Below are 27766 nucleotides of genomic sequence, written 5' to 3'. Positions count from 1 at the left end.
GGCTGGCTGGGGCCCTGGGGCCCATCTGTGTGGACCTCGCATGTTCTCCCTGTGTCAGTATGGGCTTTCTCCAAAGACATGGAGGTCAGATTATTTTGGGACTCTAAAGTGCCTCTAGGTGTGAATGTGAGCATGTGTGGTTGTCTTTCTCTGTGTCAGCCCTATGATAGTCTGGCAACCTGTTCTGGGTGTACCCACACCTTTAGCCCAATGACCGCTGGGATAGGTTCAAGCTCCCCAGCGACCCTGAATAGGATAAGTGGTTACAGATAATGAATGAATGATATAATTTAAACTCACCATCAACTACTGGACATATTTTTTCCAAAATCAGGTCCCATAGTGCTCCACCAGAAGGGGAGGAAGTCAAAAAGACAGAACAAACAACATACTGATAATTTATCTGTCTTAGGGACACCATCTGTTATCCCCTCATTGCTCTCTAAACTTGTCCTTCTCTCACGGATCTGTCCCTGCCTACCTCCAGATCCTGATTTGCAAATTGTTCACCAGACGGTTGCTTTGTGCTTGCCCGGTGGTTTTGTTGGAATTAAATGTAAAAAGAGCACAGAGAGAAAGATCAGCAGCTCTTAGTGTGAAAAGTTTGATTCCTTGCTGAAACACAAAGCAGCAGTAACTCAGTTTAATAGAAAATTGTTTTCAGTGTCAGTTTTACGGCACGGCATCATGTGTAACTTTAACATCCGTGGAGGCACCATGAATGCTGAAAGGTACATACAGGTTTTGGAGCCACATATGCTGCCATGCAGACGACGTCTTTTTCAGGGAAGTCCCTGCTTATTCCAGCAAGACAAGGAGACATTCTGCATGTCTTACAAGAGCATGGCTTTGTAGTAAAAGAGTGCAGGTACGAGACTGACCTGCCTGCTGTCCTGACCTGTCTCCCACTGAACATGAGAACATGTGGCCCATTATGAAACACAAAATATGGCAATGGAGACCACGGACTGTTGAGCAACTTAAGTCGTGTGTCAGGCAAGAATGTGAATTTCACTTTCAGAACTTAAACAATTCGTGTCTTCAGTTCTCAATTGCTTACCGAGTGCTGTTAAAAGAGAAGGTGATGTAACACAGTGGTAAACATGCTCCTGTAATGTTGTACTACATTAACACAATATATTAAAAAGGAACTCCTCTCATTTTACACATCAAAGTCCATTTACCCATCACTAGAAGCACTACCCAGCCTGTGAAAACAGTTATAATGTCCTCTGTAGCTCTGGAGGTCTTAGTAATTAACTCTGACTAGTCCATACTGGGGATGTGCTATGTATAGAGGAATAAGAAATCAAAAACAGTATATTAGAGGAGATGCAAAATCAGAGCACTGTAAATGCACTGTGTAATAAATATTAATGTAAGACAAACAATGCACACTGTATTTAGATGGAGCATAGTTTTGGCTGACAGCACGGAGGCACGTGCGTGCGCGAGGCCGTGATGGCAAAATACATGGAGCATAGTTTTGGCTGACGGCACGCACGTGCACGGGCCATGCGCGGGGCAGTGCGTGGGCACACAGGTACACACATATACACGCAACACGGAGGAAGAATGAAAGAAACAGTGCAAAGTGCACAGCGCAATGTTTAGTTTGTAATGTTTGTAGGCTAATAGCAGTAAAGTGAAAATACGTAACGGCTGGCTCACGCACAGACACAGACGTGCGTTCGTTCAGTAAAATAATTACCTTAGTCTTGGTGTGTGTTGGTGCTTGCAACTATACTATGAAACAATATTTTTAATGGAAAACCTGCATTGCAAACTGGGATTTTGTGGTTTGAAAGTCATAGGTACTTAACAGGCAAAGAGGATCAAGTGAAATTATGCTTTTTATGTGTATGGGAAATGTAGGCTTGACCCTTAATAGAGATTAAAAATTGGTGTATCTCAGCTTCCTTTGTTTTGCTTTTGACCTTTATTTGTTCTACAGCTTTATGGAAGTTCAGTACTAAATCAGTGGGGTTCCCCTTGAAGTAGCATTAAAGCACCTAAAAGGCAAAGCAAATATGTGGAACAAGTTTTATGTAATTGCTAAATTGCATGGTATACACACATAATATGCATTAAATGCCAGCAACAAAATGTTTTGCAAAGTGTGTTTTATCAGCCACCCACTACACAGATGTGGTGTATTTGAGCTCAGCCTTGTGAAGCTCCATTAACAGCAATGTTAGCTCTTTACCCTTGAATGACTGGGGCTTTACAACCCGTTAACTATTTCAGACTCTGTGTTCACAGAGTGAATGATAAGGTGTGTGTGTGTGTGTGTGTGTGTGTGTGTGTAGTGAGTTTCCATGGATGCACTTAATGACAGATAATTGGTGGTTAAGTGCAGATATAAAGAGGCTGCTAACGAGTTTCTGTTCACACCAAGAGAGTTTAACTGAGACAGAGTGTGTATAAAAAGCTGTAGCTGTCTATGTGTGAGTGTGAATGTCCTTCACTGGGTTCTATCATCACACACACACAGCAGATGTTCATTGAACTGAACGATGGAGCTGATTTCCATTTGAATGCTGAGTGGAAGTTATTATGGTGCTGCTATAGAGAGGCAGCATCACTGATACCGTGTGTGTGTGTGTGTGTGAGAGAGAGCGAGAGAGAGAGAGAGAGAGAGAGAGAGAGAGTGACATCCCTACAGCACACACTTGCTCAATTATTTTTAAACTGTCTTTATTTTATCAGATTGTATTAATTTATAATAATAATGATTATCCAAGGCCCAACTTTTCAAAAAAATTAATCTGGATCAAGATGATCCATATTTGGAAGACCCATGTTTTTCTCTGGCTCTGTAAAGAACAACAGGTAGCGGAGCCAGCGTGGGGTCACTGTAAGTGTTTGTATTTGAAGAGACAGAAAACAGCATGGAGGGTGCAATTGTTAGAAACTAACTTTCAGTCCCTCCAGGATGTCGTGATGTTGCAATCACAACAAGTAATGCAAATTCAGCCAATCCCGGTTAATTCTGCATGGCACTGCAACTTTGACCAATCACTGCAAATTCCTGCAAATTTGACTCTTTAAAATGGGTCTCTCTATCTGTTTATCATGAGACTCCTGCTGCGGGACAGGAGCTCTGTGCCTGGGACATAGTCACACACAGTGACATGACTAGTTTAGTAACAGGTTTAACGAAGGAGTCAAGCTGTTTCTGTGTTGGTGTTAATGGCTTGGTGTTGGATGTTTGCTGCTGTGGGGCTTCTGCCCAAGAACATATTATGACGAGTAGTGATGAGGTCACTCAGTGCTGTATTAGCTCGTGCTAACCAGGCAGAGAGCAGAAGGAGAGCTCGGTCCTTCAGTGCTGTGTTAAGCAGCAGCAACAGCTGATTGAGTCTGTGTCATGTGATGTAGTCTGATTTTAGAATCCCATTTCGAAGATTTGATTTCGAACTCCAAAATCTGATCTGATTACTTCTGAACAACTGGACCCCAGGTGTAAATCCAGATGTAGAGTCAGACTTGTGTCTGGCTGAGGTCAGCTGGTTGTTGATGTGTCTCATTACCATACGAATAGTCTCGCTCACCAGACCTTTCTCAAGAAAAGAAAGGTCTGGCTGGGCCGACTCTCACTTTGAGATTGGAGAAAAAAACGCCCCGGCTGCTTGTATTTCTTTCAACCAATCACAATCGTTCTTGGCGATGCCACAGCAACGGTGCGCTTACAAAAATATTGCCAGGGGAAACAGGTTTTGGTGTAACGCCCACAAAAATATCACCTACAGGACGCGAACCATGGCAGAAAAATGGCTACATCCCTGCAAGATCAAACACCGCAAAAGTTAGTAAAGGACGTGTTTAAAACTGCAACCGGAGGTGGTACGGCGGGACTTCAGCGGGTGGCTCGTTCCGCCCAATGAGAGGCTGATCTTTGCAGCGAACTTCCACCCACTCAGACTACCATACGAATGGCTGCTCTCAGCTGTCCCCAGCAGAAAGTAGAATTGTATTAACCCGGCATCCTGCCTGTTGTTGTCCGTATCACAAAGAGCTGCCTGAAAACACGCTTTTGTTAACACGTCTCCTCAGATGACCAGGTAATCAGTGTTAAACTTGCAGCTCTGCAGGAAAAAACATCCAAACAATCAGTGGATGCTCAGGGAATTCCCCAAACACAACAAAGGCTGCTGAGTAATTGGTCGCAGAGCAGTCGTCTTCCATAGTGATGAGGGAGATTGTTGAAGAGGGAGAAACAGTTTTTTGTTTTCCTTTTACTTTTCTCTAACTTTGAGAAAACTTTTCAGACAGGAAGAGCTTTCTGACTTTGTCATGTAGAGTAAAACTGTTGTGTCCCATGGCAACAGGGGAGATTGTTTAATATATGAGATGGATTAGAAGTAATATGCATTATGAAAACAGATTATCACCTTGTGTATGACTAAATAAGATCACAGGTAAACAATAAAGAAATGATCACCCTTCAGAATCAGAAATCTTATGAAATTTATTCTAATTAGCTCCACGGTATTATCCCTTCCATAACTGCAATGTACCCAGGGGGTCAAATGATAGAAAAAAGTGTTTTAATGATTTAGGGGTCACTTTAAAGAAAGGCCACTGGAATAAAGCCTGTAGTTCCAAAGCTCTGAATGGCCACCCATAACTCAGCTTTGTTTAGCGATTCAAACACGTCCGGCGTTGTGCTCATGGATGACTGTTTCCACCAGTTAGAAAAACCAACAAACGAAAACCATTTTACCCTTACAGTTTATTTATCCGTTTGCTTGGTTTATTATCTATATCCTTGATGTAGTTTTCAGTTCACACTAATTTCTTACTACCATGTGACGCCATAGAAATGATTGTCTGATGTACAGAATGAGGAAATAAACAAAGCTAAGTTAGCTAATGTGATAGCTATCATTACAGTCCTAAACCATGAAATCATTCTGTCTTCAGGTAGAATCCTGGACCTTTTTAATGACTACAAAAGTTGGTCAGTGGCAGATGGAGAAAAAACGTTGAACTTTCGAAGCATAAAACTACCTCGATCTTCTGCTTTGTTGGGCCTAAAGAGTGAGTGCACCAGAGATATCAGCCAGCCAAACCGTTTGATATTCCAATTTAGCCCTCTGCTAATATGAATGGGGATGAAGTGATTTAATCGTGAAGATCCTCTGCATCTTTAAAATGTATTCGCACCAACTGGATCAAATTCTGATAGTGAAACAAATCATTTTGCATTGGTTGTAATACTAAAAAAAATCCCCATTGATTTACAGATGTCTCTTTGTAATGTAAGTCTATAGGAAAAGTCTTGTTGGGCCCAATGGCTTTATTTGATAGATCTGGAAGTTGTAGTTACACAGTTTGGCCACCAAGTCAAATTGGCTTTAAAGCCCAGCACTGGTCTTGGGGGTTTGGGTAGAACCAAAGCGACTGTGTTGCCAACATGGTATAATGTTACCATCTTTAGCCTTTCCCACAGAAGCTCTGATTGACTTTGTTGATGAGAAAAACACCAAACCTTTAGAATCTAGGATGAGACTAAAGTCTAAAATGGGGAGGACTTTTTTATTTTTATTTATTTATTTTTTTTTAAGTTTAATCAGTAGTGACATTCCAAAGCTGAAGTTTCACTGACATATAATGGCTCACGTATTGCATCAATCGAATTTTCACGATATGATCGATAACCATCTCAGAAAATATTGTGGGGTCACAGTATTACAGAATATGTATTATTATCAATCAGAATGACCCTTAAAGAAATCAAAATAGAATGTTGTTGGTTTAACAAATATTTTATTACTGTAATTGAGACTTAAAATCATTTTGTTAATAGAAGTTTGTATAAAAGTTCTCTCCTTTGAAAATAACTAAAATAAAGGGGAAAATATCTGTTCAGTTGCATTTTTCTTTCAAAATTGTAGATCAGCAAATGTACGCAGTATGACTTTTACATCACATCAGTATGACTTTGTATATCGCTGCAACCCTTTTTTCTTTGGAAAAAACAAACAAACAGTATACTGTGACAGTTAGCAAAATAGAACATGCTGTAAAACAAGTATGTAGTATGGAATATGGGCCAAGCGGCAACTTCAGGGGCTGAAAAATGAAGCCAGCATTGAAGTGCCAAAAACTGTAGTTCTTCTAATGGCCATCTGAGGCGGGCTCCAGAAGCCAACCAGTCCCCGTAGAGCCCCATGTTAAAATGTCCAACTTAACAGCTGAAATAAACATGTTTACAGCCTGGTTAAAAAAATCAGTTGGTCTCTTTAGTAAATTATCCCCCTCACGACAACTGTACTGGGGATGAATTTTTCTATAACTCACCCATTTGCATGTTTTTAAGGCTTAACGTTATGCATAATTAAGGGTGGCCCACTTTGAGTGACAGGTGTCTGCTGATATGTCCTCAATATTTGTCCTCAAATATGGTCACTTCTGACTCTAAAAGACAAGATGGCATTGGCCTTAAATGCTGAACTTGAGGCCTCACAATGGGAGTCCACAAACTAATGAGTGATGTCACAGTAGCTACGCCAATTGTATTTACATTTAATGATTCAGACACCACCAAACTTGTGTAAAAACATTTTTGACTTTGTATTTGTAGAGAGAAGTTGGAGGTGTACTCATTCACTTCAGTGCCTACAGAGTATTTTTCGAGCAACAGCTATTGGACATTAGAGAAATTGCAGCTGAACATAGCCTACTTCAGCTCCGATTGCAACACTCAGCTGTAAAGCGCCATGATGGTTCAAATCTCTACTCAGATCTCTGGTGTTTAATGTCTCAGACTAATTCCTGGACATGTGTAGTAGCCTGTGTTGTTTGTGTATCACTGTGCAGTTGTTGGTGTGGTGAAGCTGCAGCTGCTCAGAGTTTAAAGGAAATCGTTAGCACTTAATTAGAGCATTACTGCAGTGATAAAGTTACACCTCCAGATAATGATGTATCGATGGGAGACACACATACACAACCCACCTTCTCTATAACTTTCTGGCTTTCTTTTTCTCTTTCAATTTGGTTTCCTTGGTTCATCCATCTCTCATCCTGTTTTCTCTGTTCTGTTTCACCTGTTCTTCTCTCCCTCCCCTTCCACTTCAAGCTTTTCTCTTTCTTTCTTTCTTTGTTGCTTACTCTGTTACTCTTTCATCTTTCTGCCTTTTTTCTTTCTCCTTTCTTCTCATCTTCTCCCCTCTACTCCTTTTCCCACTTCTGATTCGCTTTTTTTAAACATTTACATGCTCCTCTCTTTTCTTTCTTTCTTTCTTTCTTTCTTTCTATTTCTTTCAGTCTTTTGTCCTTGTTTTTCTGTCTCTTTTTCCATTCTTTCTCTTGTTCTCTTTAATTTGTTCATTCTCATACTTTTTTATTATTTCTATCTCTTGTACTGGTATGTCTCCATTTTTGTTTTATTTCTTGCCTTTTCCCATTTTTTCCTTCCTTCCTTCCTTTCCTTCCTTTCCCTTTTTTCCTCCTGTCTTCCATTTTCCTTTCTTTCTTTCTTTCTTTCTTTCTTTCTTATCCTCCTCCCAACCTGTCGCTTATCCTTCCGTCAGTTTTTTGTCTATATTGCTTACTAAACAATCACATATTGGAGAAATATTATGGTGTCCAGATATTTTTGGCCTTGTACCATATTGTGTGTGTGCTGATATTTAACAGTGCTCAGGAAGTTGTGACATCACGAGGATGTGTGTTGACAGTTACAGGCCGTTCCTGGGTGTGTGTTTGCTGACAGGGAGAATATTTGTTGTCTTGGAGCGCTGACAGTGTCGCTGTGGCGCTTGGTGCTTCATGAGGCCCTTCAGGCTTCGTCCGCGTCTCTGTTGAGGCTCAAAATGGCTTCTGCCTCACATCTCTGCTCTCACAGCCACAAGCTGCTGCCGCTTTTTCAAAGACAGCGTTCAGTGACAACAGAGCTGAAACATGACAGCCACCTCTCCTGCCTCACCTGCCTGCCTTCCTGTTTACATCGTAGTGAGCCTGTAGACAGTTTACCAGCAGTCACATGAGCTTGCATCCGAACATGTTTGAGTCTGTCTGCTGCTCCCATCACCTCACATCTCAAACTGCTGTCACTGATTAGACTCAATCCAGACTGCTGTTTCAGTCAGAACTGTTCATTTGACAGGTTCTTTTAGGTTTTCAAAGGTTTTTCAAGTTCAAATGAACCGTTTTAAAGCTCCTTTCCCACTTCACAGAAAAACCACAAACGCCTGCTTACATCTGGCTTTTGTATGTAGGAAAGCACACAGCCATCATTCATACCTAGGTCAGATGACTCTGTAGCAGTCATGGGTATTTATCAGATTGGCAATGATTGAAATACATCACCCGGGTAAATGCACTAATTTTAGCCCCTTTACCAGCAAGATCGAAAGATGTGCCACCTCAACATAATTTCTGTCTCTGACCAAGCAGTGCTCAAACAACGACCCAAAATCATCAGTACCTAGTATTGAAAGGGAGACTGAATAAACAAGAGATATAAAAATGAAGTAGCCACTGTAACATTTTCCACTGGCCTCCATGCTGCTTTCTACTGTTTACTAACCTGTTTTTTGGCCTGAATGTGACATCAAACATGACACACTAGTAAGAGCTGCAGAGCTGCATACATGGCTCAAGTCCAATTGTTCCCACCAAGCTACACCAAACAAGAGTCAACAGCAAAAAAAGCTGTTGATATGCTGAGAAGATATGACAAATTTTTCATGGGCGCAACCCACATACTCAGCTCTGCCGCTCATCCCACAAATACATGTTCCTTACAAATGTGGCACCATTTAAAAAGGAAATAGACCGGTTTTCCAGCGGTATAAGGTTTATGTCCAAGAAGCATTGTTACAACAAAGAAATAATCTACCAAACACAAATTTCTTTACCTTTTGTGCTTGGTTTAGATCGAACTCAAAGTGGTGATAAGGTCTTAACTTGTACGCAATGAACAGTTTTTGAGAGGTTTAACTTCAGGATTCCTACATATAACTTCCCTGTCTTGCTTTTTACAAATGGACCTTAAAGTTTATTTTGCAGAGCAAACATTTTGCCCATGTCTATAATCTGATGTTTTAATCTCTAGTATAACTGATGCAACTGTTTCCCATTACCTTCATGTTGAGAGTAGCCAAGACTTTGAACTTGTTTAAATTAAAACACAAATTAGTGCATAAAAATAGCCAGCATGCAGGAAATGAAGTGTTTGACCAGCAGACCCCCCCTCTTAATTTGTGTCTTCGGCTAGGAAAGTGTCCCTTATTTTTACACATTTTTTTTCTTATAACTGAGATGACACTGATAAAGTAAAAAAAATATATATATAAAAGTAGCCTTGCATGTAGCATGCTATTTTTGCCATTTTACTTTACTTTTCGCGTAGCTTAGCTTGCTACATTTCTCTGGGGATAGCTTCAGTATAGTGAAACTTCATTGTGATGTTGAGCAACCGGTCGCTTAGCTCACTACATTTTCCAAGTAGCTTGCCCAGCACTGTGTGCTGGACATGTTCTTACCTGGGAGCAGTGATTTCCTGGGTGTCTGCTAGTTGCCATGCAATCTCATGGTGTTGACAAAACTGGAGTCACTGAATGACAGTAAGTTTAGCAGATTTAGAGCACAAGATTAATTACTTTAATTCTAAATATAATCTAAATTAATATTTAAATAAAGTCTGGCATCCCAGACATTCTTAAAACCTGCTTAAAACAAGGTCAGAGTGTCAAACATACACATGCTGAAACATCGATTAAACTTTCTAATATGCCGTTAGGTAAATTTACAATGTTGAAATCATAAAAATGCTTCAATATAAAATGACACAAAACCTGCTTAAATAAGCTCAAACTATGAAACAATAAAAGACAAAAAAAAAAGAACAGCTTGAAATATTGATTAAAAATACAAGTAATACATACAGGATGTTTTTATAAACCGAACTGCTGATAAGAAAAATACAGATTTAACGTGGAGTAGTTCTCGCTGTCCTGCTGTGTGTGTGTTATTGGGAGGGGGGTACCTGGTCAAGAACTGGCTTTCAGGATCTCAAGCATCTGTCTGAGAGGATTACCAAACATGAAAGCAGCAGGACAACACGCTAAAATTGGACTCAGCAGAGCAAACATAGCACTCAAATTGAGAGGATTATCACCCTTGTTAAACTGTGTGGGAAATGTGAAATAGTGCATTGTGTAAAAATTGTAGAATTGTTTAAATTTCTGGTTTTGCATCTGCTGTAAGTAGTTGTTGTTGCTCCACCATTATTCTCACATAAAAAACACTACTGTATACACTTTATTCCTGTTTAGAACTTACCGAAGATCAAACGATTAAATGCCCCTTTTTCAGTGTTTAAATTATTTCTGTCACATCAGCAAGAGTCATTGTTTTGTTACAGAAGTGCACAGAAATCCTGAGCCTCCATGCCCTGGCCTAATGTGCTTTAAAAAAAAAAAAAACTCTACTATAATCTGTCACTACTGTGTTTCACTAGTTAACCTGTCAACTAAGATCTGAATGTACACTATCTGTGTGCAAAATTAGCAAAACACCATCAGAAGATGTCAGAGGAGATACACATGTAATGATCTATTGAGGGTAATGAGATTAAACATATTCACTATGTTCAGTAATATGCTGAGGACTTGTATTAATTAGTGTGTAGTCAACTGGGGTTGTTGTAGAAAGTCTAATGTGAGGCACAGTCCTGGAGGAAAACTTATAAAAGGCACTGAATGACAGCAGAACAACAATAGTTACAGTAACGACATTGGGACTGATTCAGTGTTTCACTCTGACACTCCAGCAGAGAGGAAGAGACGAGGTGTTCAAGTGTTCCTCTGTTGCTCATGTGTTGTGTTTTTTTCTGTGTGTCTTTCTGCAGTGCCTCCTCAGTTCCTGAACTACCCGACCAACACGTACGCCTACGAGTCCACAGACATTGAGCTGGAGTGTGCTGTGACAGGAAATCCACCGCCAACTGTCCGCTGGATGAAGAATGGGGAGGAAGTCATCCCCAGCGACTACTTCCAGATAGTGGTGAGTCAAACTGAACTCAGAAACCATAGACATATTGATATTCTCTATATTTGCATCAGAATTATGGAAAGTAACTTATATGTATGTGGAGTGTACATGTGGAGACACACTGTGACAGTAAAAAAAACAACCATATCTACAGTTGGAATATATATATATATATATATATATATATATATATATATATATATATATATATATATATATATACAGTACAGGCCAAAAGTTTGGACACACCTTCTCATTCAATGCGTTTTCTTTATTTTCATGAGTATTTACATTGTAGATTCTCACTGAAGGCATCAAAACTATGAATGAACACATGTGGAGTTATGTACTTAACAAAAAAAGGTGAAATAACTGAAAACATGTTTTATATTCTAGTTTCTTCAAAATAGCCACCCTTTGCTCTGATTACTGCTTTGCACACTCTTGGCATTCTCTCGATGAGCTTCAATAGGTAGTCACCTGAAATGGTTTCCACTTCACAGGTGTGCCTTATCAGGGTTAATTAGTGGAATTTCTTGCTTTATCAATGGGGTTGGGACCATCAGTTGTGTTGTGCAGAAGTCAAGTTAATACACAGCCGACAGCCCTATTGGACAACTGTTAAAATTCATATTATGGCAAGAACCAATCAGCTAACTAAAGAAAAACGAGTGGCCATCATTACTTTAAGAAATGAAGGTCAGTCAGTCCGGAAAATTGCAAAAACTTTAAATGTGTCCCCAAGTGGAGTCGCAAAAACCATCAAGCGCTACAACGAAACTGGCACACATGAGGACCGACCCAGGAAAGGAAGACCAAGAGTCACCTCTGCTTCTGAGGATAAGTTCATCCGAGTCACCAGCCTCAGAAATGGCAAGTTAACAGCAGCTCAGATCAGAGACCAGATGAATGCCACACAGAGTTCTAGCAGCAGACCCATCTCTAGAACAACTGTTAAGAGGAGACTGCGCGAATCAGGCCTTCATGGTCAAATAGCTGCTAGGAAACCACTGCTAAGGAGAGGCAACAAGCAGAAGAGATTTGTTTGGGCCAAGAAACACAAGGAATGGACATTAGACCAGTGGAAATCTGTGCTTTGGTCTGATGAGTCCAAATTTGAGATCTTTGGTTCCAACCGCCGTGTCTTTGTGAGACGCAGAAAAGGTGAACGGATGGATTCCACATGCCTGGTTCCCACTGTGAAGCATGGAGGAGGAGGTGTGATGGTGTGGGGGTGTTTTGTTGGTGACACTGTTGGGGATTTATTCAAAATTGAAGGCACACTGAACCAGCATGGCTACCACAGCATCCTGCAGCGACATGCCATCCCATCCGGTTTGCGTTTAGTTGGACGATCATTTATTTTTCAACAGGACAATGACCCCAAAAACACCTCCAGGCTGTGTAAGGGCTATTTGACCAAGAAGGAGAGTGATGGAGTGCTGCGGCAGATGACCTGGCCTCCACAGTCACCGGACCTGAACCCAATCGAGATGGTTTGGGGTGAGCTGGACCGCAGAGTGAAGGCAAAGGGGCCAACAAGTGCTAAACACCTCTGGGAACTCCTTCAAGACTGTTGGAAAACCATTTCAGGTGACTACCTCTTGAAGCTCATCGAGAGAATGCCAAGAGTGTGCAAAGCAGTAATCAGAGCAAAGGGTGGCTATTTTGAAGAAACTAGAATATAAAACATGTTTTCAGTTATTTCACCTTTTTTTGTTAAGTACAAAACTCCACATGTGTTTGTTCATTCATAGTTTTGATGCCTTCAGTGAGAATCTACAATGTAAATAGTCATGAAAATAAAGAAAACGCATTGAATGAGAAGGTGTGTCCAAACTTTTGGCCTGTACTATATATATATATATATATATATATATATATATATATATATATATGTGTGTGTGTGTGTGTGTGTGTGTGTGTGTGTGCACACACACAAACTGCAGCTGTAGGCCTCCTCTGATAACTGACTCAATATTAACACTCAATATAATTTCCAGTGAGGAAACACCAGTGGCCAGATTAGGAATAGAAGAAAAACTCTAATTTCTTAAATACCAACATAGCATAAAACTTCAATTAATAGCCCAGGCTATTATTTGTTTATATAACTGAACTCAACAAGCCTATATTTGGGATAGACTTTTAATTTCCTGTTGCCGAGCAAAGATTGGGAAATCCAATCAAATTGTTTATTTAAACTAGTATGAATATTACTTGCTTAAAAAATAGGATTCAAATAACATTTCTGTTATGAATCATACATTTGATCTAGCTCCCAGGGACAGCGCATCAGAGAAAGAAAGAGTTATGACACTCGTTTTACAACATCCAAGGGTTACAGCAGCTGGCAAAGCAACACAACACCACTTTATCCTGTTATAGCAATACTCACAACTTGAATGAATTCTTATGAAAAACCTTCTGATTCTCTTGATGGAATATGAAGGAATATGAATACCTTCCTGGGTAATTGAGGACTACATGACCACTTCCGAGCTCGGGAGTCACCAATTTTTTGCGTCCCTCTTGTTTACCATGTTGGTAAATCTCAATGAATTTCTGTCTTCTTTGGTGCTCATACTTTAGTTTCAGTAAAATGAACTGAACAATTGAATTATGGAGAATCTAACTGAGCTAACAATGTGTATCATCTCCATGTTGACAAAAGTTTAAACATTTACATTTTTATGTGCATTTGAAGCAGCTAACCTATGTTAGGTCAAGTGGGTAGCCAACAACTTGTTTTATACATCCAAAGAACTTCTATAAAATGAACTGGCAACCAGACCAGGTGTCTAATTGAGACAGCTGTTTATTTGTAAAAATGTGTAGCCACACCAGGCTAGTGAAAGGAACTGGAGGTTTAACTGGGACTAGGCTTTTAATTGAAGTTTTTCGGTATACCAGAAAGTTAAATAGAATAACTCTAACTCTAATAACTCTATTTACATTAATAAATAGACAGTTAATAAAACTCAATTAAAGGCCAGTCTAATAGTTGTTTCTTAGCAATGCGATGCGAAAATGTGGTACAGTGTACTAATTACAGAGGACAAGCCATCAATTAGGTCCACAGCCAGAAACTTTAAATGTGAAACACCTACAGACAGTATTTATTTAATTGACAGTCCTTTAACAAGAGATGGAAAAGCAGAAATCAGGTGGAATTTAGTGAATTAAATACTGAGTGAAAACAGTTTTTGTGTTAAGAAGAGAAAGTGAGAGTAGCAGAGTAGTGAGTATGACATGTTTCTTAATCTGACATCATGACATAATCTGATAATCTGGATATCATAATCTGTTATCCCATAATCTAATACTATAAAGAGATAAAACACACACACACATACACACACACACACACACACACACACACACATTCCCTCACAGTCTTACACTTCTTTGCGATGGTTTTGTTTTATGTTAACAAAGTCTAACCTGTCTAAACCAGACTTTGTTGTATCTGTGAAAGCTTTTATTGACATGTTCTGTGTGTGTGTGTGTGTGTGTGTGTGTGTGTGTTAAACAGGACGGCAGTAACCTGCAGATTTTGGGTTTGGTGAAGTCGGATGAAGGATTTTATCAGTGTGTAGCTGAAAACTCAGCTGGCAGCTCGCAGGCGATGGCTCAGCTGCTGCTCCGAGAGCCAGGTAGGAACACACACACACACACACACACACACACACACACACACACACACACACGACACGTGATGTCCCTCTGGCTTCTTATTGATAAAAACAACCTGCTACCATCACCTGTTGTCTTCATTCCTGTCATGACATGTTCTCCCCTCTGACCTCACTGTATTTGCTGTGACATCACTTGATTTGCAATTTTCTGTGGTCAGTGTTTTCTTTCAGTCTTTTTCTCGCATTGTGTCGCAGTAGTGAGTGTTGTAAATGAATAATTCCTGTTTACATAATAGTTTGAAATTCAGATTATACACAAAATCTGGGTTAATCTGAAGTCTAAAGTCAGTTCAGTTTGATTCTGCGTGACAAAGAGCAGATTAGTGTCTGACAGCCTGGAATCAGCCTCAGTGTTAGTTTTTACAATCTCTGGCTCATCACCATACAGATAGAAACATTCAGCCACCGTGGCTGCTGCTAACTGAATATCCATAACTCTGTGCAAATGATGAATTACCTGCTACGTGCTGCAGGTTCAGATAGTTCTTTGTTCTGACAGTAAAAGACAGTTTACAATATTAAATATGCCACTACAGTAATAAAGTGTAGCAGTTTAATCACAGCAGAGATAAGGGACTGGAACCTTTTCATTGACAAAAGCTCATGTCAGTCGACACATCAGAGGTAGCTGTGAAATGTTGCTATTGAATTATAATGAATAAATTGCAATGTACATGAGCAATCAAACAGTTATGAGAGCAATCTAGCTTGTTATTTTAAAGCTGAAACCTACTGAAAGAAATTGCATTTAGCAAAGGACATATATTTGGCACATTTCCTCTAATGATGAATAGCCCAGTAGCTGTCAATACTGGAAACAAATAAATAAATCTAATAGCGCACATTACTCATTTCATTGCCCAAATAAATTAATTACAGTCATTTCTTTGGATGAAAAGAAGCATGAATTAGTAGTGCATTAGCTCAAATTGAAAAACAAATCTTGATGCCTGGTGGGCTGTGTTTAATTGTGACATATGTATCTCATAATCATGATTTATCATCTAATGATTCGAGAAATTATAAGATTACAGATCTCATAATGGAGGATAATTTTCTTTAAAGATGTTTTTTATTGAAGCAAACTAGCCTTTATTTCCATAAACAAATACACATGAGAAAGAAAAAAACCTACCACCCCCCACTCACAGACCTGCTATGGTAGAAAATTCAACCTTGTTCACAATAGAAAACATAGAGAAAAAAAAAAAAATCCCATCAAGTAAGGTGTGAGCTCCTTATGTAGGCTATGTTAATTTCTGTGTAATTAAGTCTACACAGATCAGCCAAAGCATTAAAACCATTGGCAGGTGAAGTGAACAACATTTATCATTTCGTTATAATGCGATGTTCTGCTGGGAAACCTTTGGTCCTGGCATTTATGTGGACGCCACCTGGCACGCTTCACCCACCCAAACACTGTCACAAACCAAGTCCCCCTCTCTCTTGGCAACGGCACTCCCTGATGGCTGTGGTTCTCCCACCTGGACAGTGTACCAAAACACAACATACAAACTGCTTAGGAATGACCCAAGGAACGTGACAAAGAGCTCAAGGTGTTCACTTGTCCTCCAGATTCCCCATATCCCAATTTGTTTGAGCATTTGTGGGATGTACCGGTATGCCAGAGGTATCCCTGATTCACTGTGGGGCCTCCTTGGATGGGATTTGGCTTTGACCTGTTGAAGCGTGGACACAATACTTCTGAGGGGTGTCCTGTGGTGTCTGGCACCAGGGTGTTGGCGGCGGATCCCTTGAATCCAGTTGGTCATGAGGTGGGGTACCTGCACATCCTACAGATGCTTGATCAGATTGGGATCTGAGGAATTTGGAGGTCATGTGGACACCTTGAGCTCTTTGTCATGTTCCTTGAACCATTCCTAAATAGTTTTTATGGTGTGTCATGGTGCATTGTTCTACTGGGAGTAGGGGTGGGCTAGGGATGGGACGGGTCTGCAACGGTGCCTGTATGGTTGGAGCATGTCAAGTGGCATCCACATGGAAGTTTCTCAGCAGAACATTGCATTGTGACAAAATGATCAGTGTTGAATCAATGTTATTCACGTCAACTGCCAGTGGTTTTAATGTTTTGGCTGATCTGTGTGTATTGCAATGTTAATTAAAGAAAAGGAGTACAGGAGGACAAGTTTCCATACTCAATCACTAGCCAAGGGGCTGTAATGAATGTAATAGGGCCAGAAAAGAGGCCTATATTTTTCCAGTTGTTGCTGGTTTCCTGCTCACTCTGTACAAGATCTATTTAGGTATACTATACAATGTTTATTCTTATAACCCTTGCCTCTGCAAAGGATGAAGTTCACATTTCGACTTTTTTAGAATATACTTTATTGCAGCTGTAGTAATAGATAATTGTTTCTTATTACTGTTCACATTAAGTCCTTGTATGTGTCCCAAGATCCAGACCCTAGAGTCTGATGAAATTTCAGTTTTTAGAATGTCTTAGGTTATTCGAACAATGTATTTCCACAATTCCTCCAAATAAAAGCTATTCAAAAGCATATAAAGTGAATCACTGTCATAGGTTTGACATTTATTACAGAACATAATTATTAGTTATGGGGGTCACAGTAATATTATTGAAGTCATAATTGAGCATTAATTAAGTTATGATTACAAGCTAGCATGTGTCACTGCAAGTTACTGAAGTCACAATTACAAGATATTGAAGTTGTAATTATATGGACCCTTGAAGTCATAATTTTGAGTTATGGAGTTCATGATTCGGTGTAAACAAAGCAATGTATCCTCATAGAATGGTTCGTATCATATCTTACAAAAATGCACACATAACAATTTGTATGATATTGTAGGAATTAGCGCCCCACTAATGATGTAATCAGCATAAAATTACAGAGGTTAGGTTTTGGCAAGTAAAGTTATTGTGGTTAGGTTTAGGAAAAGAAACATGGTGAAGATGTACATTAACTCAAGGTTCACTCAGTGTTCACATGGTTCTGAACACCCGTCTCCCAAGGGAACATTGTGTGTTTGGTGACACATCCACCACCAACCAGCCTGCCACAGGACTGCTTGTTTGTTTACTCCCATCAGCGCACTGGTCAGGTGATGGCAGCCTTCCAAAATGTGTGGGTTATGCACATATTACTGGCTCATCATTACGTGGGATATGTACATAGTTTATGAGTTTATGAGAACAACCTGAATAAAGTTATTATTTTTACATAAAGAAGTCATTACTACAAGTTAATGTCACTGCAAGTTACTAAAGCAAGATAACCTTATACAACGGTATGTGTGATATCTTACATAGCTGCGTCCCCACTGGTTAGGTTGGATTTAGTGAGAGTCATGGTAGGGTGTCTTGGCTTGACTACATGATGTGATGAGATGGGTCGAGATGTGATGTTGCGTGACATTACATAATTTCAAACACCTCACCGCTGACGTTTCACATAGGACACAAACACCAGTCTCTTGGGTTTAACCCTATGGGCCCTAGGCCTTTTTGGGGTATTTTTTACTGCCTTTACTTTTAAGCTCATATCACAGTCATTATAAAGCCTACATACACATGCTATATCTTTTTTTTTTCTTCAGGACAATCTGGGCTAACCAGATTTGCCATCACCACATGTCCTTCTATGTGCCTGTATTTTATATTAATTTTTATATCAATGAAAAAAACAAATCCGTGTGACTAAATTCTTACATTCTGGCATGTATCTCACCATAGCAAGTTGGAAAAAGACATATTCTGCCATATATGAAGATGGGAGACTCTCTGGAATCTCCATGATGGTGGGACATTCTGTCACTTCACAGTTGTCCAAAACATGTGGTTTGTGCCAGGCGGACATGATTGCCAGTATTTTTTCATTATTGCAAGAAATTCCACTGACTCATTCACAAGTCAAAAATGTGTTTTATCTGAAAGAAACAATATTTGCAATATTTACATCTAAGATAATAGAAAAATAGTCAACCAAGTGCAATGATGTCCTCCAAGATAATATTTGTTTTTCAGTTTCAGTTATATATTGGGGGGACATTTTGGGCATAGGTGGGGGGGGGCATGTGTCCCCCTCAATGTATATGGTGACTACGGCCCTGTCAGGCATGCATAATTAGGCCTCAGTTGTCTGAGTGCGCAAAGGTGAAGTGCGCTTGTCTTGTCATGCAAAGTTTGATGGAGTGTCGACTGGACAATATGGAGATGTTTGCATCTTGAAAGCTGGACTACAAATGTGGATAGACAGAGAAACACACGCAAGCCTAAGACGTGGTAAGATACGATATTCCTGACTGTATGAAGTGACTGATAACAAGATCTGTATAATGGATTGTAAAGAAATTCATCAGGTTTTTATTTTGTAGACACTTGATCTGTATTTATAGCGTGATGGGATGACAGCACAATGATGTGTGTGGTATCGCTGGAAAGCTCAGCCTGCATTTGTGGGTAATCCATCCAACAGTAATGTGTGTACAAAGCTGTATGAAAGCTCTGTTATACATCATTTTAGTGTAATTTTATCTCTTTTTTTTTCGCCTTGTCAGAAAGCTACGATTCCGCTGTTTGACGTGATACGCGTGGCTTCTCGCTATGACGAACGGTTGCAGAGAAAATCCATAGAGAAGAACAGGTGTGAATTTGGACGCACTATGCGTCGTTCGGGCTCATAGGGTTAAGTCCTGTGCTTGTTTGACCCATCCCGATGCAGTCTTTGTCACTCATCACGTGATGTGACCTCATTCCCCGCCCGATGCATGAGGGATGACTGCCTGCAATGTATAGGTGATATGATCACAGACTTCTGGCTCAGAATTACGTGGGTTATTTACAAATTTTAATGCCTTACATTAAAGTCATAATAACAATTAAAGTTTGAGAAGTTATAATTATTCGTTAGGGTAGCAATGATGACGTATTACAGGAATCATACATTTAAGTTAAAGAAGTTGTAAATATGAATATTGGCATTCATAATCTCCAAAATCATAACTGATACTTGTCTGAGCAACTTGAAGTGACAAAGTAGAATATGAAGAGAGCTTGCAACATCTTTAGTTGAGTGTTTACCACTCACAGTTCTGCCTCATGTGCTTCCATATTTTAATTATATATATATTATATATATATTATAATATCACAAAAGGTTTGATGAATCCACCAATGCTATGCGATGATTCAGTGAGGAGGATGCTCTCTGTTTGCATGTTCAGTTTATGTTTCAGTCAGACTGAGTCACAGCTGAGAGAACAGCAGGAGTTGTCTGGTTTTGGCAAAGTCATTGTTTGTTGTGTTGTGTTGTTGTTTGTGTCGGGGCTAAAATTCAGTTAGTCATGTGGTCTGACAGCAGTTACTACCATCTGATGCACACACACACACACACAAACAGATATGAAGAGCCAGTCTGCAGAACATCTGAGTCAGCACGATGGAGTCACTCTGCATTTAAATGGATCAGCAGCTGCGTGTGCTGTGTGTGTGTGTGTGTGTGTGTGTGTGTGTGTGCAGGTGCGTGTATGTGTGTGTGTTAGTGTGTGAGAGAGAGAATAAAAAAAAGCAAGGGACTTTGAGTACAGTTATATTCACACTGTATATTATTGTGGTTGTGATCCTGGAGTCTGTTGGAACCTGTTTATGTGAAACTGGGATCATTCATATTCAGTAATATCCATATTCAATAATGAAATGCCTGATGCTGCTGTCCCTGCAAAATCAGTACCTTCTTCACATTAAAAGCCTACCAGCAGTGGAGGATACCCCCCCTTTTTTTACTGTGAAACATCAGCACAATTTTTTTTAGAAATAGTATCATGAAAGACGAGTTGCCCACAATGAATGATTCAGTAAGTGAAAACGGTGTCTCTGTTAAAATGTCAAACTGTTATATACCCAGTCAAAAAGCAGTGACTATCTAACCCACTGTGTGACTGACTAAAAAAGTAGCTATTTTACCACCCAACTAATGCACTAGACAGCTAGGGGTAAAGCTGGGGTAGGCAGTTTCATTTTGGTGTTATTGGGCAAAAATCCCACAGTAAACTTTGAACTTATTGTAATTCAAGTGGTCTGAGAGAAGACTAGACTTCTGCACCTTCTCTCAGCTTTGTTTTAAGGCTTTAGAAAATCTTGCCCATAACGGGAGACTTTGGCCAATCACAGGTCATTTCAGAGAGAGGGTGTTCCTGTTGGCTGTTCTCCAAATGCAGATGTGGAGGCACTTCCCTTTGGTGAAAGTCTGATTCAATAGAGGAGAAAGGTGTTATTCCAGCATTGGCAACAACTGCCCACACTGCAGTGCAACCCAAAAATGGAACACGGACTTATCAGAAAAAGAGTCTGAAAGAGCCCTTAAATATGAGCAACTTCAAGTCTTAATAAAATTTAAACAGGTGAGTTATATGAAAATTCACACCCTGAACAGTTATCAAGAATGGGTAAATTAGCTACTGAGACCAAAACCATTTATTGTACCAGGTTGTAAACATGTTCATTTCTGATGTAAAGTTGGGCATTTTAATATGGGTGTCTGTGGGAGTTGATTTGCTCCTGGAGCCAGCCTCAAGCGGCTGTTCAAAAGACTGCAGTTTTTGGCACTTTTGTGTGAAGAGTGAATTCACTATAGCTGTGACCACATACGCACATCAATGTATTACTTTAACCAGTTGGCATGAACAGTTAATTGGCTGTCCTTTGGTACATGACTAGTACTTCCACAAAATTTAGTGCAAGTCTGTGAATCCATTTGGAGGGTATGCACCTTTTTGTAATAGGCCCTTCCCATTGTCACACCCCTTATGCCACAGGCATAAACAGAAATATGTCATTATTGGTGAAGTGTTTCAGAGATGGAGAGAAAATGTTGCTAATAGTTTAGCCTTTTGCTAACCGGAGCCAAAGGTTCATAGCTGTGGCTTCATGCTCATGCTTATGTAGCAACATTAACATTAACTAGAGTTTTGAACCACAATTTGTCCTCTGCCCATAGATCTATAACAATACCTAGATGCAGGATGCAAAGATGGCGCCTGTTCATTCCGATGGAGTCGCTCACTTGGTGCAAAGAGCAGAAAATGTTTCTAGCTTCCAGGTACCTCCCTGTAATGCGGCCAACTGAATATGCTTAGTAGTGTTTCCCTGTGAGTCCTGCCTGGGAGTTCCCACTTGTCTCATTGACTTTACGTTGTGATGACATCGCAGATTTTTAAATCAAGGAACGTTTTACCAATTTAAAACTTCCATGGATCAAAAAATCATAATAGAAAGATTCATAATTGAAGTAGTTTTAAGTAAAAGGTGTCCTCTCAACAGTTTTACAGATGTTGGGGAAAAGGCTTTCGGCCCACAGGGGAATTTTTAGCTGTAGCCACTGGTAAAAATTGGCCACAAGGCTGAGCAGCATTTCTGGGGTCTGGCTCCACCACCCTCCCAACTGCTACAGACCACTTCACCAGGAAGAGAGTGGGCAGCAGCTCCAGAGTCACACCCTTAGGCGGCAGCAGCAGCAACCCAAATCCAGCCAGGGCAAACCTCAGTTCCAGGGAAGCAAACAGCCCTGACTCAGCAAACGTTCTGTTGCTGCTGTTACATGTGTTAGTCCCAGCACCAGCCCGCTGCTGCTCACTCTTTTCCTGGGTAAGCAGTCCATAATGGCGGGGAAGGAGGCGGAGGGACTGTGGGGTGGCTAACTAGCAAACTCTTGTCTCAATTGTGGTCTAATAAACAAAGAAAAAAGCATGTTCATATGCTGTGGTCAGCTGGTGGGAGAGGCTTAGGATAAGGAGGGTGTATTTTCAAACTCTGCCTTTTTTTTTTCTTGTGCCTTTTCCAGATTTCTTCCTACCCCAGCTTTAACTGACATACACATTTGTTAGCTAACTAATTGTGTGACTGACTGATTAACTCCCAAATTAACATACTCACTAACTGACTGACGTCTTTTTTAACAGCCAACTAAGCAAATGAATAGTTAATAGAAGTAGCCAACTGACTAACTGCTGTCACCTTAACCTATCCTCATGTAACCTGGTCTTGCTTCCTTTTTCTTTCTTTCTTTCTTTCTTTCTTTCTTTCTTTGTCTCTGCTTTAATCACTGTTCAGTGTGTTGCTTTTCCCCTGAGCCAGCAGCACAGATGGCAACACACACACACACACACACACACACACACACACACACACACACGCACACACACAAAGACATTAAGAGGGTCAGATGGTTGGTGTTATCGCTTGGTTACTATCACCACGGGAACCAAGCATCCCAGCAGGCTCACAGCGGCCAATCAGACATTCCCACGAGAAATCGCGGCGGGTGTGTGTGTGGGTGTGTGTGTGATTGTCAGCATACCACCTTGTTACCCTTGAAGATGCCAGGCCTCTTGATTCTTGAAGTGACTCTCTCATACACACACACACACACACACACACACTCAATGGTTTTGTTCTCTCACTTATGTACTTAAAATCTCTCCAACGTGCTTTTACACAAATACATCTTTCACTAAGGTAAAGTGCCAGCATGCACACACACACAGAGTGGAGCTGAGTGGTTTCATTAATGCAGACCACGTGCAGGAGGTGATGCTCACATACTCGGTCTTGACATCTTATATAGATTTTTTTTAGTCTTTCCGTTTTCCTCCTTGTTGCAATCCCTCACTGGCTTCCCACTCACAAACAGCCAGGTCGCCCAAAATGGCAGATATGCCAGGTGGACACAGCTGCACCAGCTGAAGTCAGTTTAAAGAGCAAAATAACCTCCCTCCCAAACAGAACATGTATGTTATTATCTCTAATTGTCTACTGCACACCTTTATTTCTTTTCTTCCCTTTTAGTTTAGAATTTTCAACTAGTTTTCAATAAATCAGTGTGTGTTGTCTGGGGTGAGAGTGGCGGAGAGTTAGACAGAGGTTGATGGTGTGTATGTTAATGTTCATACATGAGTGAAAGACATTACCCCCCATTTCTCTCTCTCTCTCTGTTTTACAGTCTCCTCAGTCCTCTCTTGCCCCCGCTGCAGTGCGGTTTCACTTAAATCCTGGTCTGGATCTGATCTGAGAGCTGGACCAGGATTGAAACCACAGACGGCTGATCTGATGTCTGTCTGTGCTCTCACCCTGTCCTTCTCCTGAACCCCCCGTCTCTTTCATGTATCCAGCTTTCTTTTCCCCTCCATTAGTTTCCATCTATCCCTTCATCCTCCTCCTTTTCTCTCTCAGAATCTCATGTCGGACAGCTGAGGTGTATTTCTCCGTCACTTCTGTTTTATATCTCTCATCCCTCCGTTCCGTCCTTCTGCTCCTTTTATCTCTTTTCTTTCGTCAGTCAGAAAGTGAGGCAGGATGATATATTCAGGGCAGAAATGTGGGAAAAAATGATATAAGCACCTTTAATATTTACTTCAGTTCAGCTTCAAACATTAAGAGTTTGTGTGTTTTCGTGTGTTTGTGCGTGTGTGTCTGTAAAGGTCTGAATTGCAAATGTAGAAGATGTTATGAATGCTTGAAGGTCAGTACACACACACACACACACACATACACACACTGTTTGTGTGTATTTAAAGGTTCTTTGAAGATCTATCTATTTCCTTTGTTCACTCTTTCATTGTTTCCTTGTATGTGTTTCATGCATTACTTCCCTTCTTGTTAACGTTGTTTGTTGTTCGTTCTCTTGGTTGCTTCTTTTTGTGTTCCATATGTCCTAGTTGCGTTCAGGACTTTAATCGTTCCCTCTCTTCTTATTCTAATTGGTTCCTTTTTTTCTTTAATTATTCCCGGCCCTCCTTTTTTTTGTCCTTATTTGTATTTTCTTTCTGGTTTCCTTCCTTTCTTCCTCCCCCTTTGAGTAACTCAGCCTCATTTGCAGCAGCTCGTCAGCCTGCTGTCCTTCTGCTGTGAATATGGAGGTGTTTTTGTTGGACCTCAGTGTTTTCCCCTCCTGTTGTCAGTCTTGATAGAAAACCGCTCTGCTGTGTTTTGACCATTTGGTGCGCCGGTCTCACTCGTCCTGTTTTCATTTTGTTTATCTCTCTGTCTTTTTGGCATGGACCTGTCATTTGGTTTTACCATTCCACAGGTCATGATTGCTGATCTGGTCATGATGATTTCATAGTTGGACCTCTATTGGGCTTGTGCATTTGCAAAACACAGATTATGTGGGGTGATTTTGAAATTGAAAATGAAAGTGGTTATTGTGTTTTCCATAGTGGTGGTAGTTTGAATTGCTGTGTACAGTAAATTGCAACATGCCAAACCTATAATCATGATATGATTCATGATGTTTCCATCTTTGCTACCAAGAGCACTGTCCTTTGCTTTATCTTTGATTGATGGTCTGTTACAGAAAAAAAAAAAGAAAAAAAAAAAAAAAAACAGATCAGAAGATTTCAGTAGTGTCTGTATCTTGTGATAAAGCTATTTGATGATGAAATGGCTACTAGTAGGGGTGTAAATAAGTAATTATACTACAATATGTTATTCCGACAATTCTTTGGACAATCGTACGATATTTGCTGCCACAACACAATTTCGATTTCGATTACGATTTATATATGACGGTATCATATGCCTATTTAATACAGGCAGGTACAGAAGAGGCTGCAAACCCTTTTTTAAGCTTTTGGCCATAGAAGATCAAAAAAGCACACAAATAATGTAAATAATTGTAACCATTCAAGTGCAGTAAACTTGACTTTAAATTTACGACACTAACATAAATGAATCAACACAAGTTAACCTTCAGGGCTTTGTGACAGGACGCCCTTTCTGGAAGAAATCTTTCATTTTAACCCAAATCATCATCTTTTCCTGAAATTTGAAGGCAAACTTCTTCCAACAGCCATAAAACATGGATTGAGAGCAACATCCTAAATTTGGTAACTGTCAAGGTTCATAGACAAAACAATTTGTTTTTGTTAGTGAACCATTGTGAGCATGTTTACATTGCATAAATTAGCATAGTGGCTAGCAGAGATGTCCCCTTCTCATTGCTCAGGGGTAGGCAACCTCTCCAGTGGCTCCCTGTGGCTTTGACAGAAAATTTTATGGAAATTAATAACTGTTCATTTTCTTTAACATCATAATTTTCATTTATTGTTGTAGGCCTGAAGTAATTATTTAATTCTTCAACTCTAAAAATGCATAGCCTATATACCGATTGAAAAAAAAAAAAAAAAAGTTTTAACAATTTGTCAAATAAAATGTACATCATATGTCTGTGGCCTGGCGCCTGTTACCCTAAAAACATCACTAGCGATGGCCACAGTAGACTGTGGAGTCCAAATCCAGAAGGAGAAAGGTCTTAGGGGAAAATAGAGAATTTAATAGTGCGTGGAAATATTTGTTTGTTTTCATCAGTATTGCTGCAAAGTTAAAGTACCAAATAATCAAAAGTTGTCATCGCAGAATAGCCACCTTGTATTAAAATATATTAATGAATGTTCATTTAGATCTATAAGTAATATTGATAAGCAGAATTAGACTAAAAAGGCTGTGTTACCTTTATTATGAGGCTCAAATATGGTTTGTGGCTCTAGACAAGTTTTTTCTTTTTCTTTTTTGGCCAAAAATGTCTCTTTTGATAGCAAAGGTTGCCGACCCCGGTAATAGCTTAAAAAATTTTCTCCCAACAGAGCAGCATGGTTTGATTTCAGCCTGCATGCCATTTTTCCAGCTGAACATGGTTAAAATAGAGCAGCTCATGTTGCTGTGTTGCTGCCAGAAGTTACTATTACATACTTGTGCATACAGTATAGATAGTTATATACAGAAATGCATGTATTGCGCAAGTAACAAAGTAAAATAAAATACTTGTGCCGCATACATATACAATCAAATGTCTGAAACTACCTAGTAGACAATAAACAACACTCCACTTCCCATAATGATCCCATCATACTTCAAGTATAAACAAAGCCTGTATTAGTCTGAATAACCTTACATCTAAAAGATGGTAGATTTTTCCAGTAAATGGTCATCCTGTACAGACCTGTTTTTTTTTTTTTTTACAGCATTTTTTCTGGGTTGTGGAGGAGCCACAATGCCCTGTCCATTATCACTTTTTAAAAGTGCTTATTCTCAGTAAAGATTACTCTGGAGAGTGGACAATTTGGCTGTTTTAGAATGCATGTTCCCCAGGAGAATGCTAAAAGACTTAACTCCAGCCTCTCCTCCACCTTCAGCCACGATTCAGCATTCCCTCGACTCCTGTCTGAATGAAGAGTACAGGACACCATGTAATAAACAATCCACAGCTTTCAGCTTGCTGCCCTTTGCAAAAACAGATAGCGATTGATTTGAGCACACAATGAAATAAGATAAAGTAAAATTTACAAGATTCATGAAAATTTTTAAAATTTGATAGATTTAATTTAAAGAACCTAACAATAATTTGATTGATATGAATCACATGGCTTGCACAAAATATGATATATGATTTAGGAAAATTAATAAAAAAGGAGAACCCTTCTCATGTCCCAGGGTGAAAGTCAGTTGAAGAGGGTAAACTTTGATGTATGTAGTAGTGGTGGTTCCCATAAGTTTCACAAATATGCATGTCATCTTTTGTGAAGTGGATAAGAGATGAAGAGATTAATATATTAGTTAAGAAGATGGGGAGAAGGATGATAGCCACAGGAACTGACAGGATTGTTCCAATAATTTGTATGTCTGTTATTTTTTTATTACTATTGTTATTATTATTATTATTATTATTATTATTATTTTCCAATTTAAAACATCAGTCATTTAACCTTAAGACTCTCAACCTTCCATCAGCAAAGTGATCACAGTAACAATGACAACACTTTCACAGTCAGCAGTTCATTTCATTTCCACTGGGTGTCCACACCTGGCACACATAAAGATGTGTCTGTGACAACCAATCACATTTGTTAAAAGAATACATCACACCTAGCAATGGGGTCACCCACACCTCCTCACTAAGGTTAAAGTTTCTGTCCCTTCCTTGCCCAGAGTTAAAGGCCCAATCCCATTTCTCATTTTCGCCCCTACCCCTACCCCTCTTTTTTGAGTGAAATATTCCCCTATGAAATGGGACAACCCTTCATACCCAGAA

The 27766-nt window shown here is 39.8% G+C and overlaps 1 protein-coding gene across 3 annotated transcripts in view; it reads left to right on the top strand.

Moving 5' to 3' along the window:
- The window catches only part of dcc (DCC netrin 1 receptor), a 418775-nt gene that overhangs the window by 179391 nt on the left and 211618 nt on the right, over positions 1 to 27766 (top strand). For all 3 annotated transcript variants that reach the window (XM_078162332.1, XM_078162331.1, XM_078162330.1), the window contains exons 6-7: positions 10862 to 11016; positions 14540 to 14660. In XM_078162332.1, the coding sequence (XP_078018458.1) occupies positions 10862 to 11016; positions 14540 to 14660 (276 nt within the window). The remainder of the gene's footprint in view (positions 1 to 10861; positions 11017 to 14539; positions 14661 to 27766) is intronic.

The sequence above is a fragment of the Epinephelus lanceolatus genome, chromosome 19 (genome assembly GCF_041903045.1).
Source record: "Epinephelus lanceolatus isolate andai-2023 chromosome 19, ASM4190304v1, whole genome shotgun sequence".
In the NCBI taxonomy this organism is placed as follows: Eukaryota; Metazoa; Chordata; class Actinopteri; order Perciformes; family Serranidae; genus Epinephelus; species Epinephelus lanceolatus.
The sequence above is the reverse complement of the archived record's forward strand: the minus strand, read 5'-3'. Positions and strand labels throughout refer to the sequence as shown.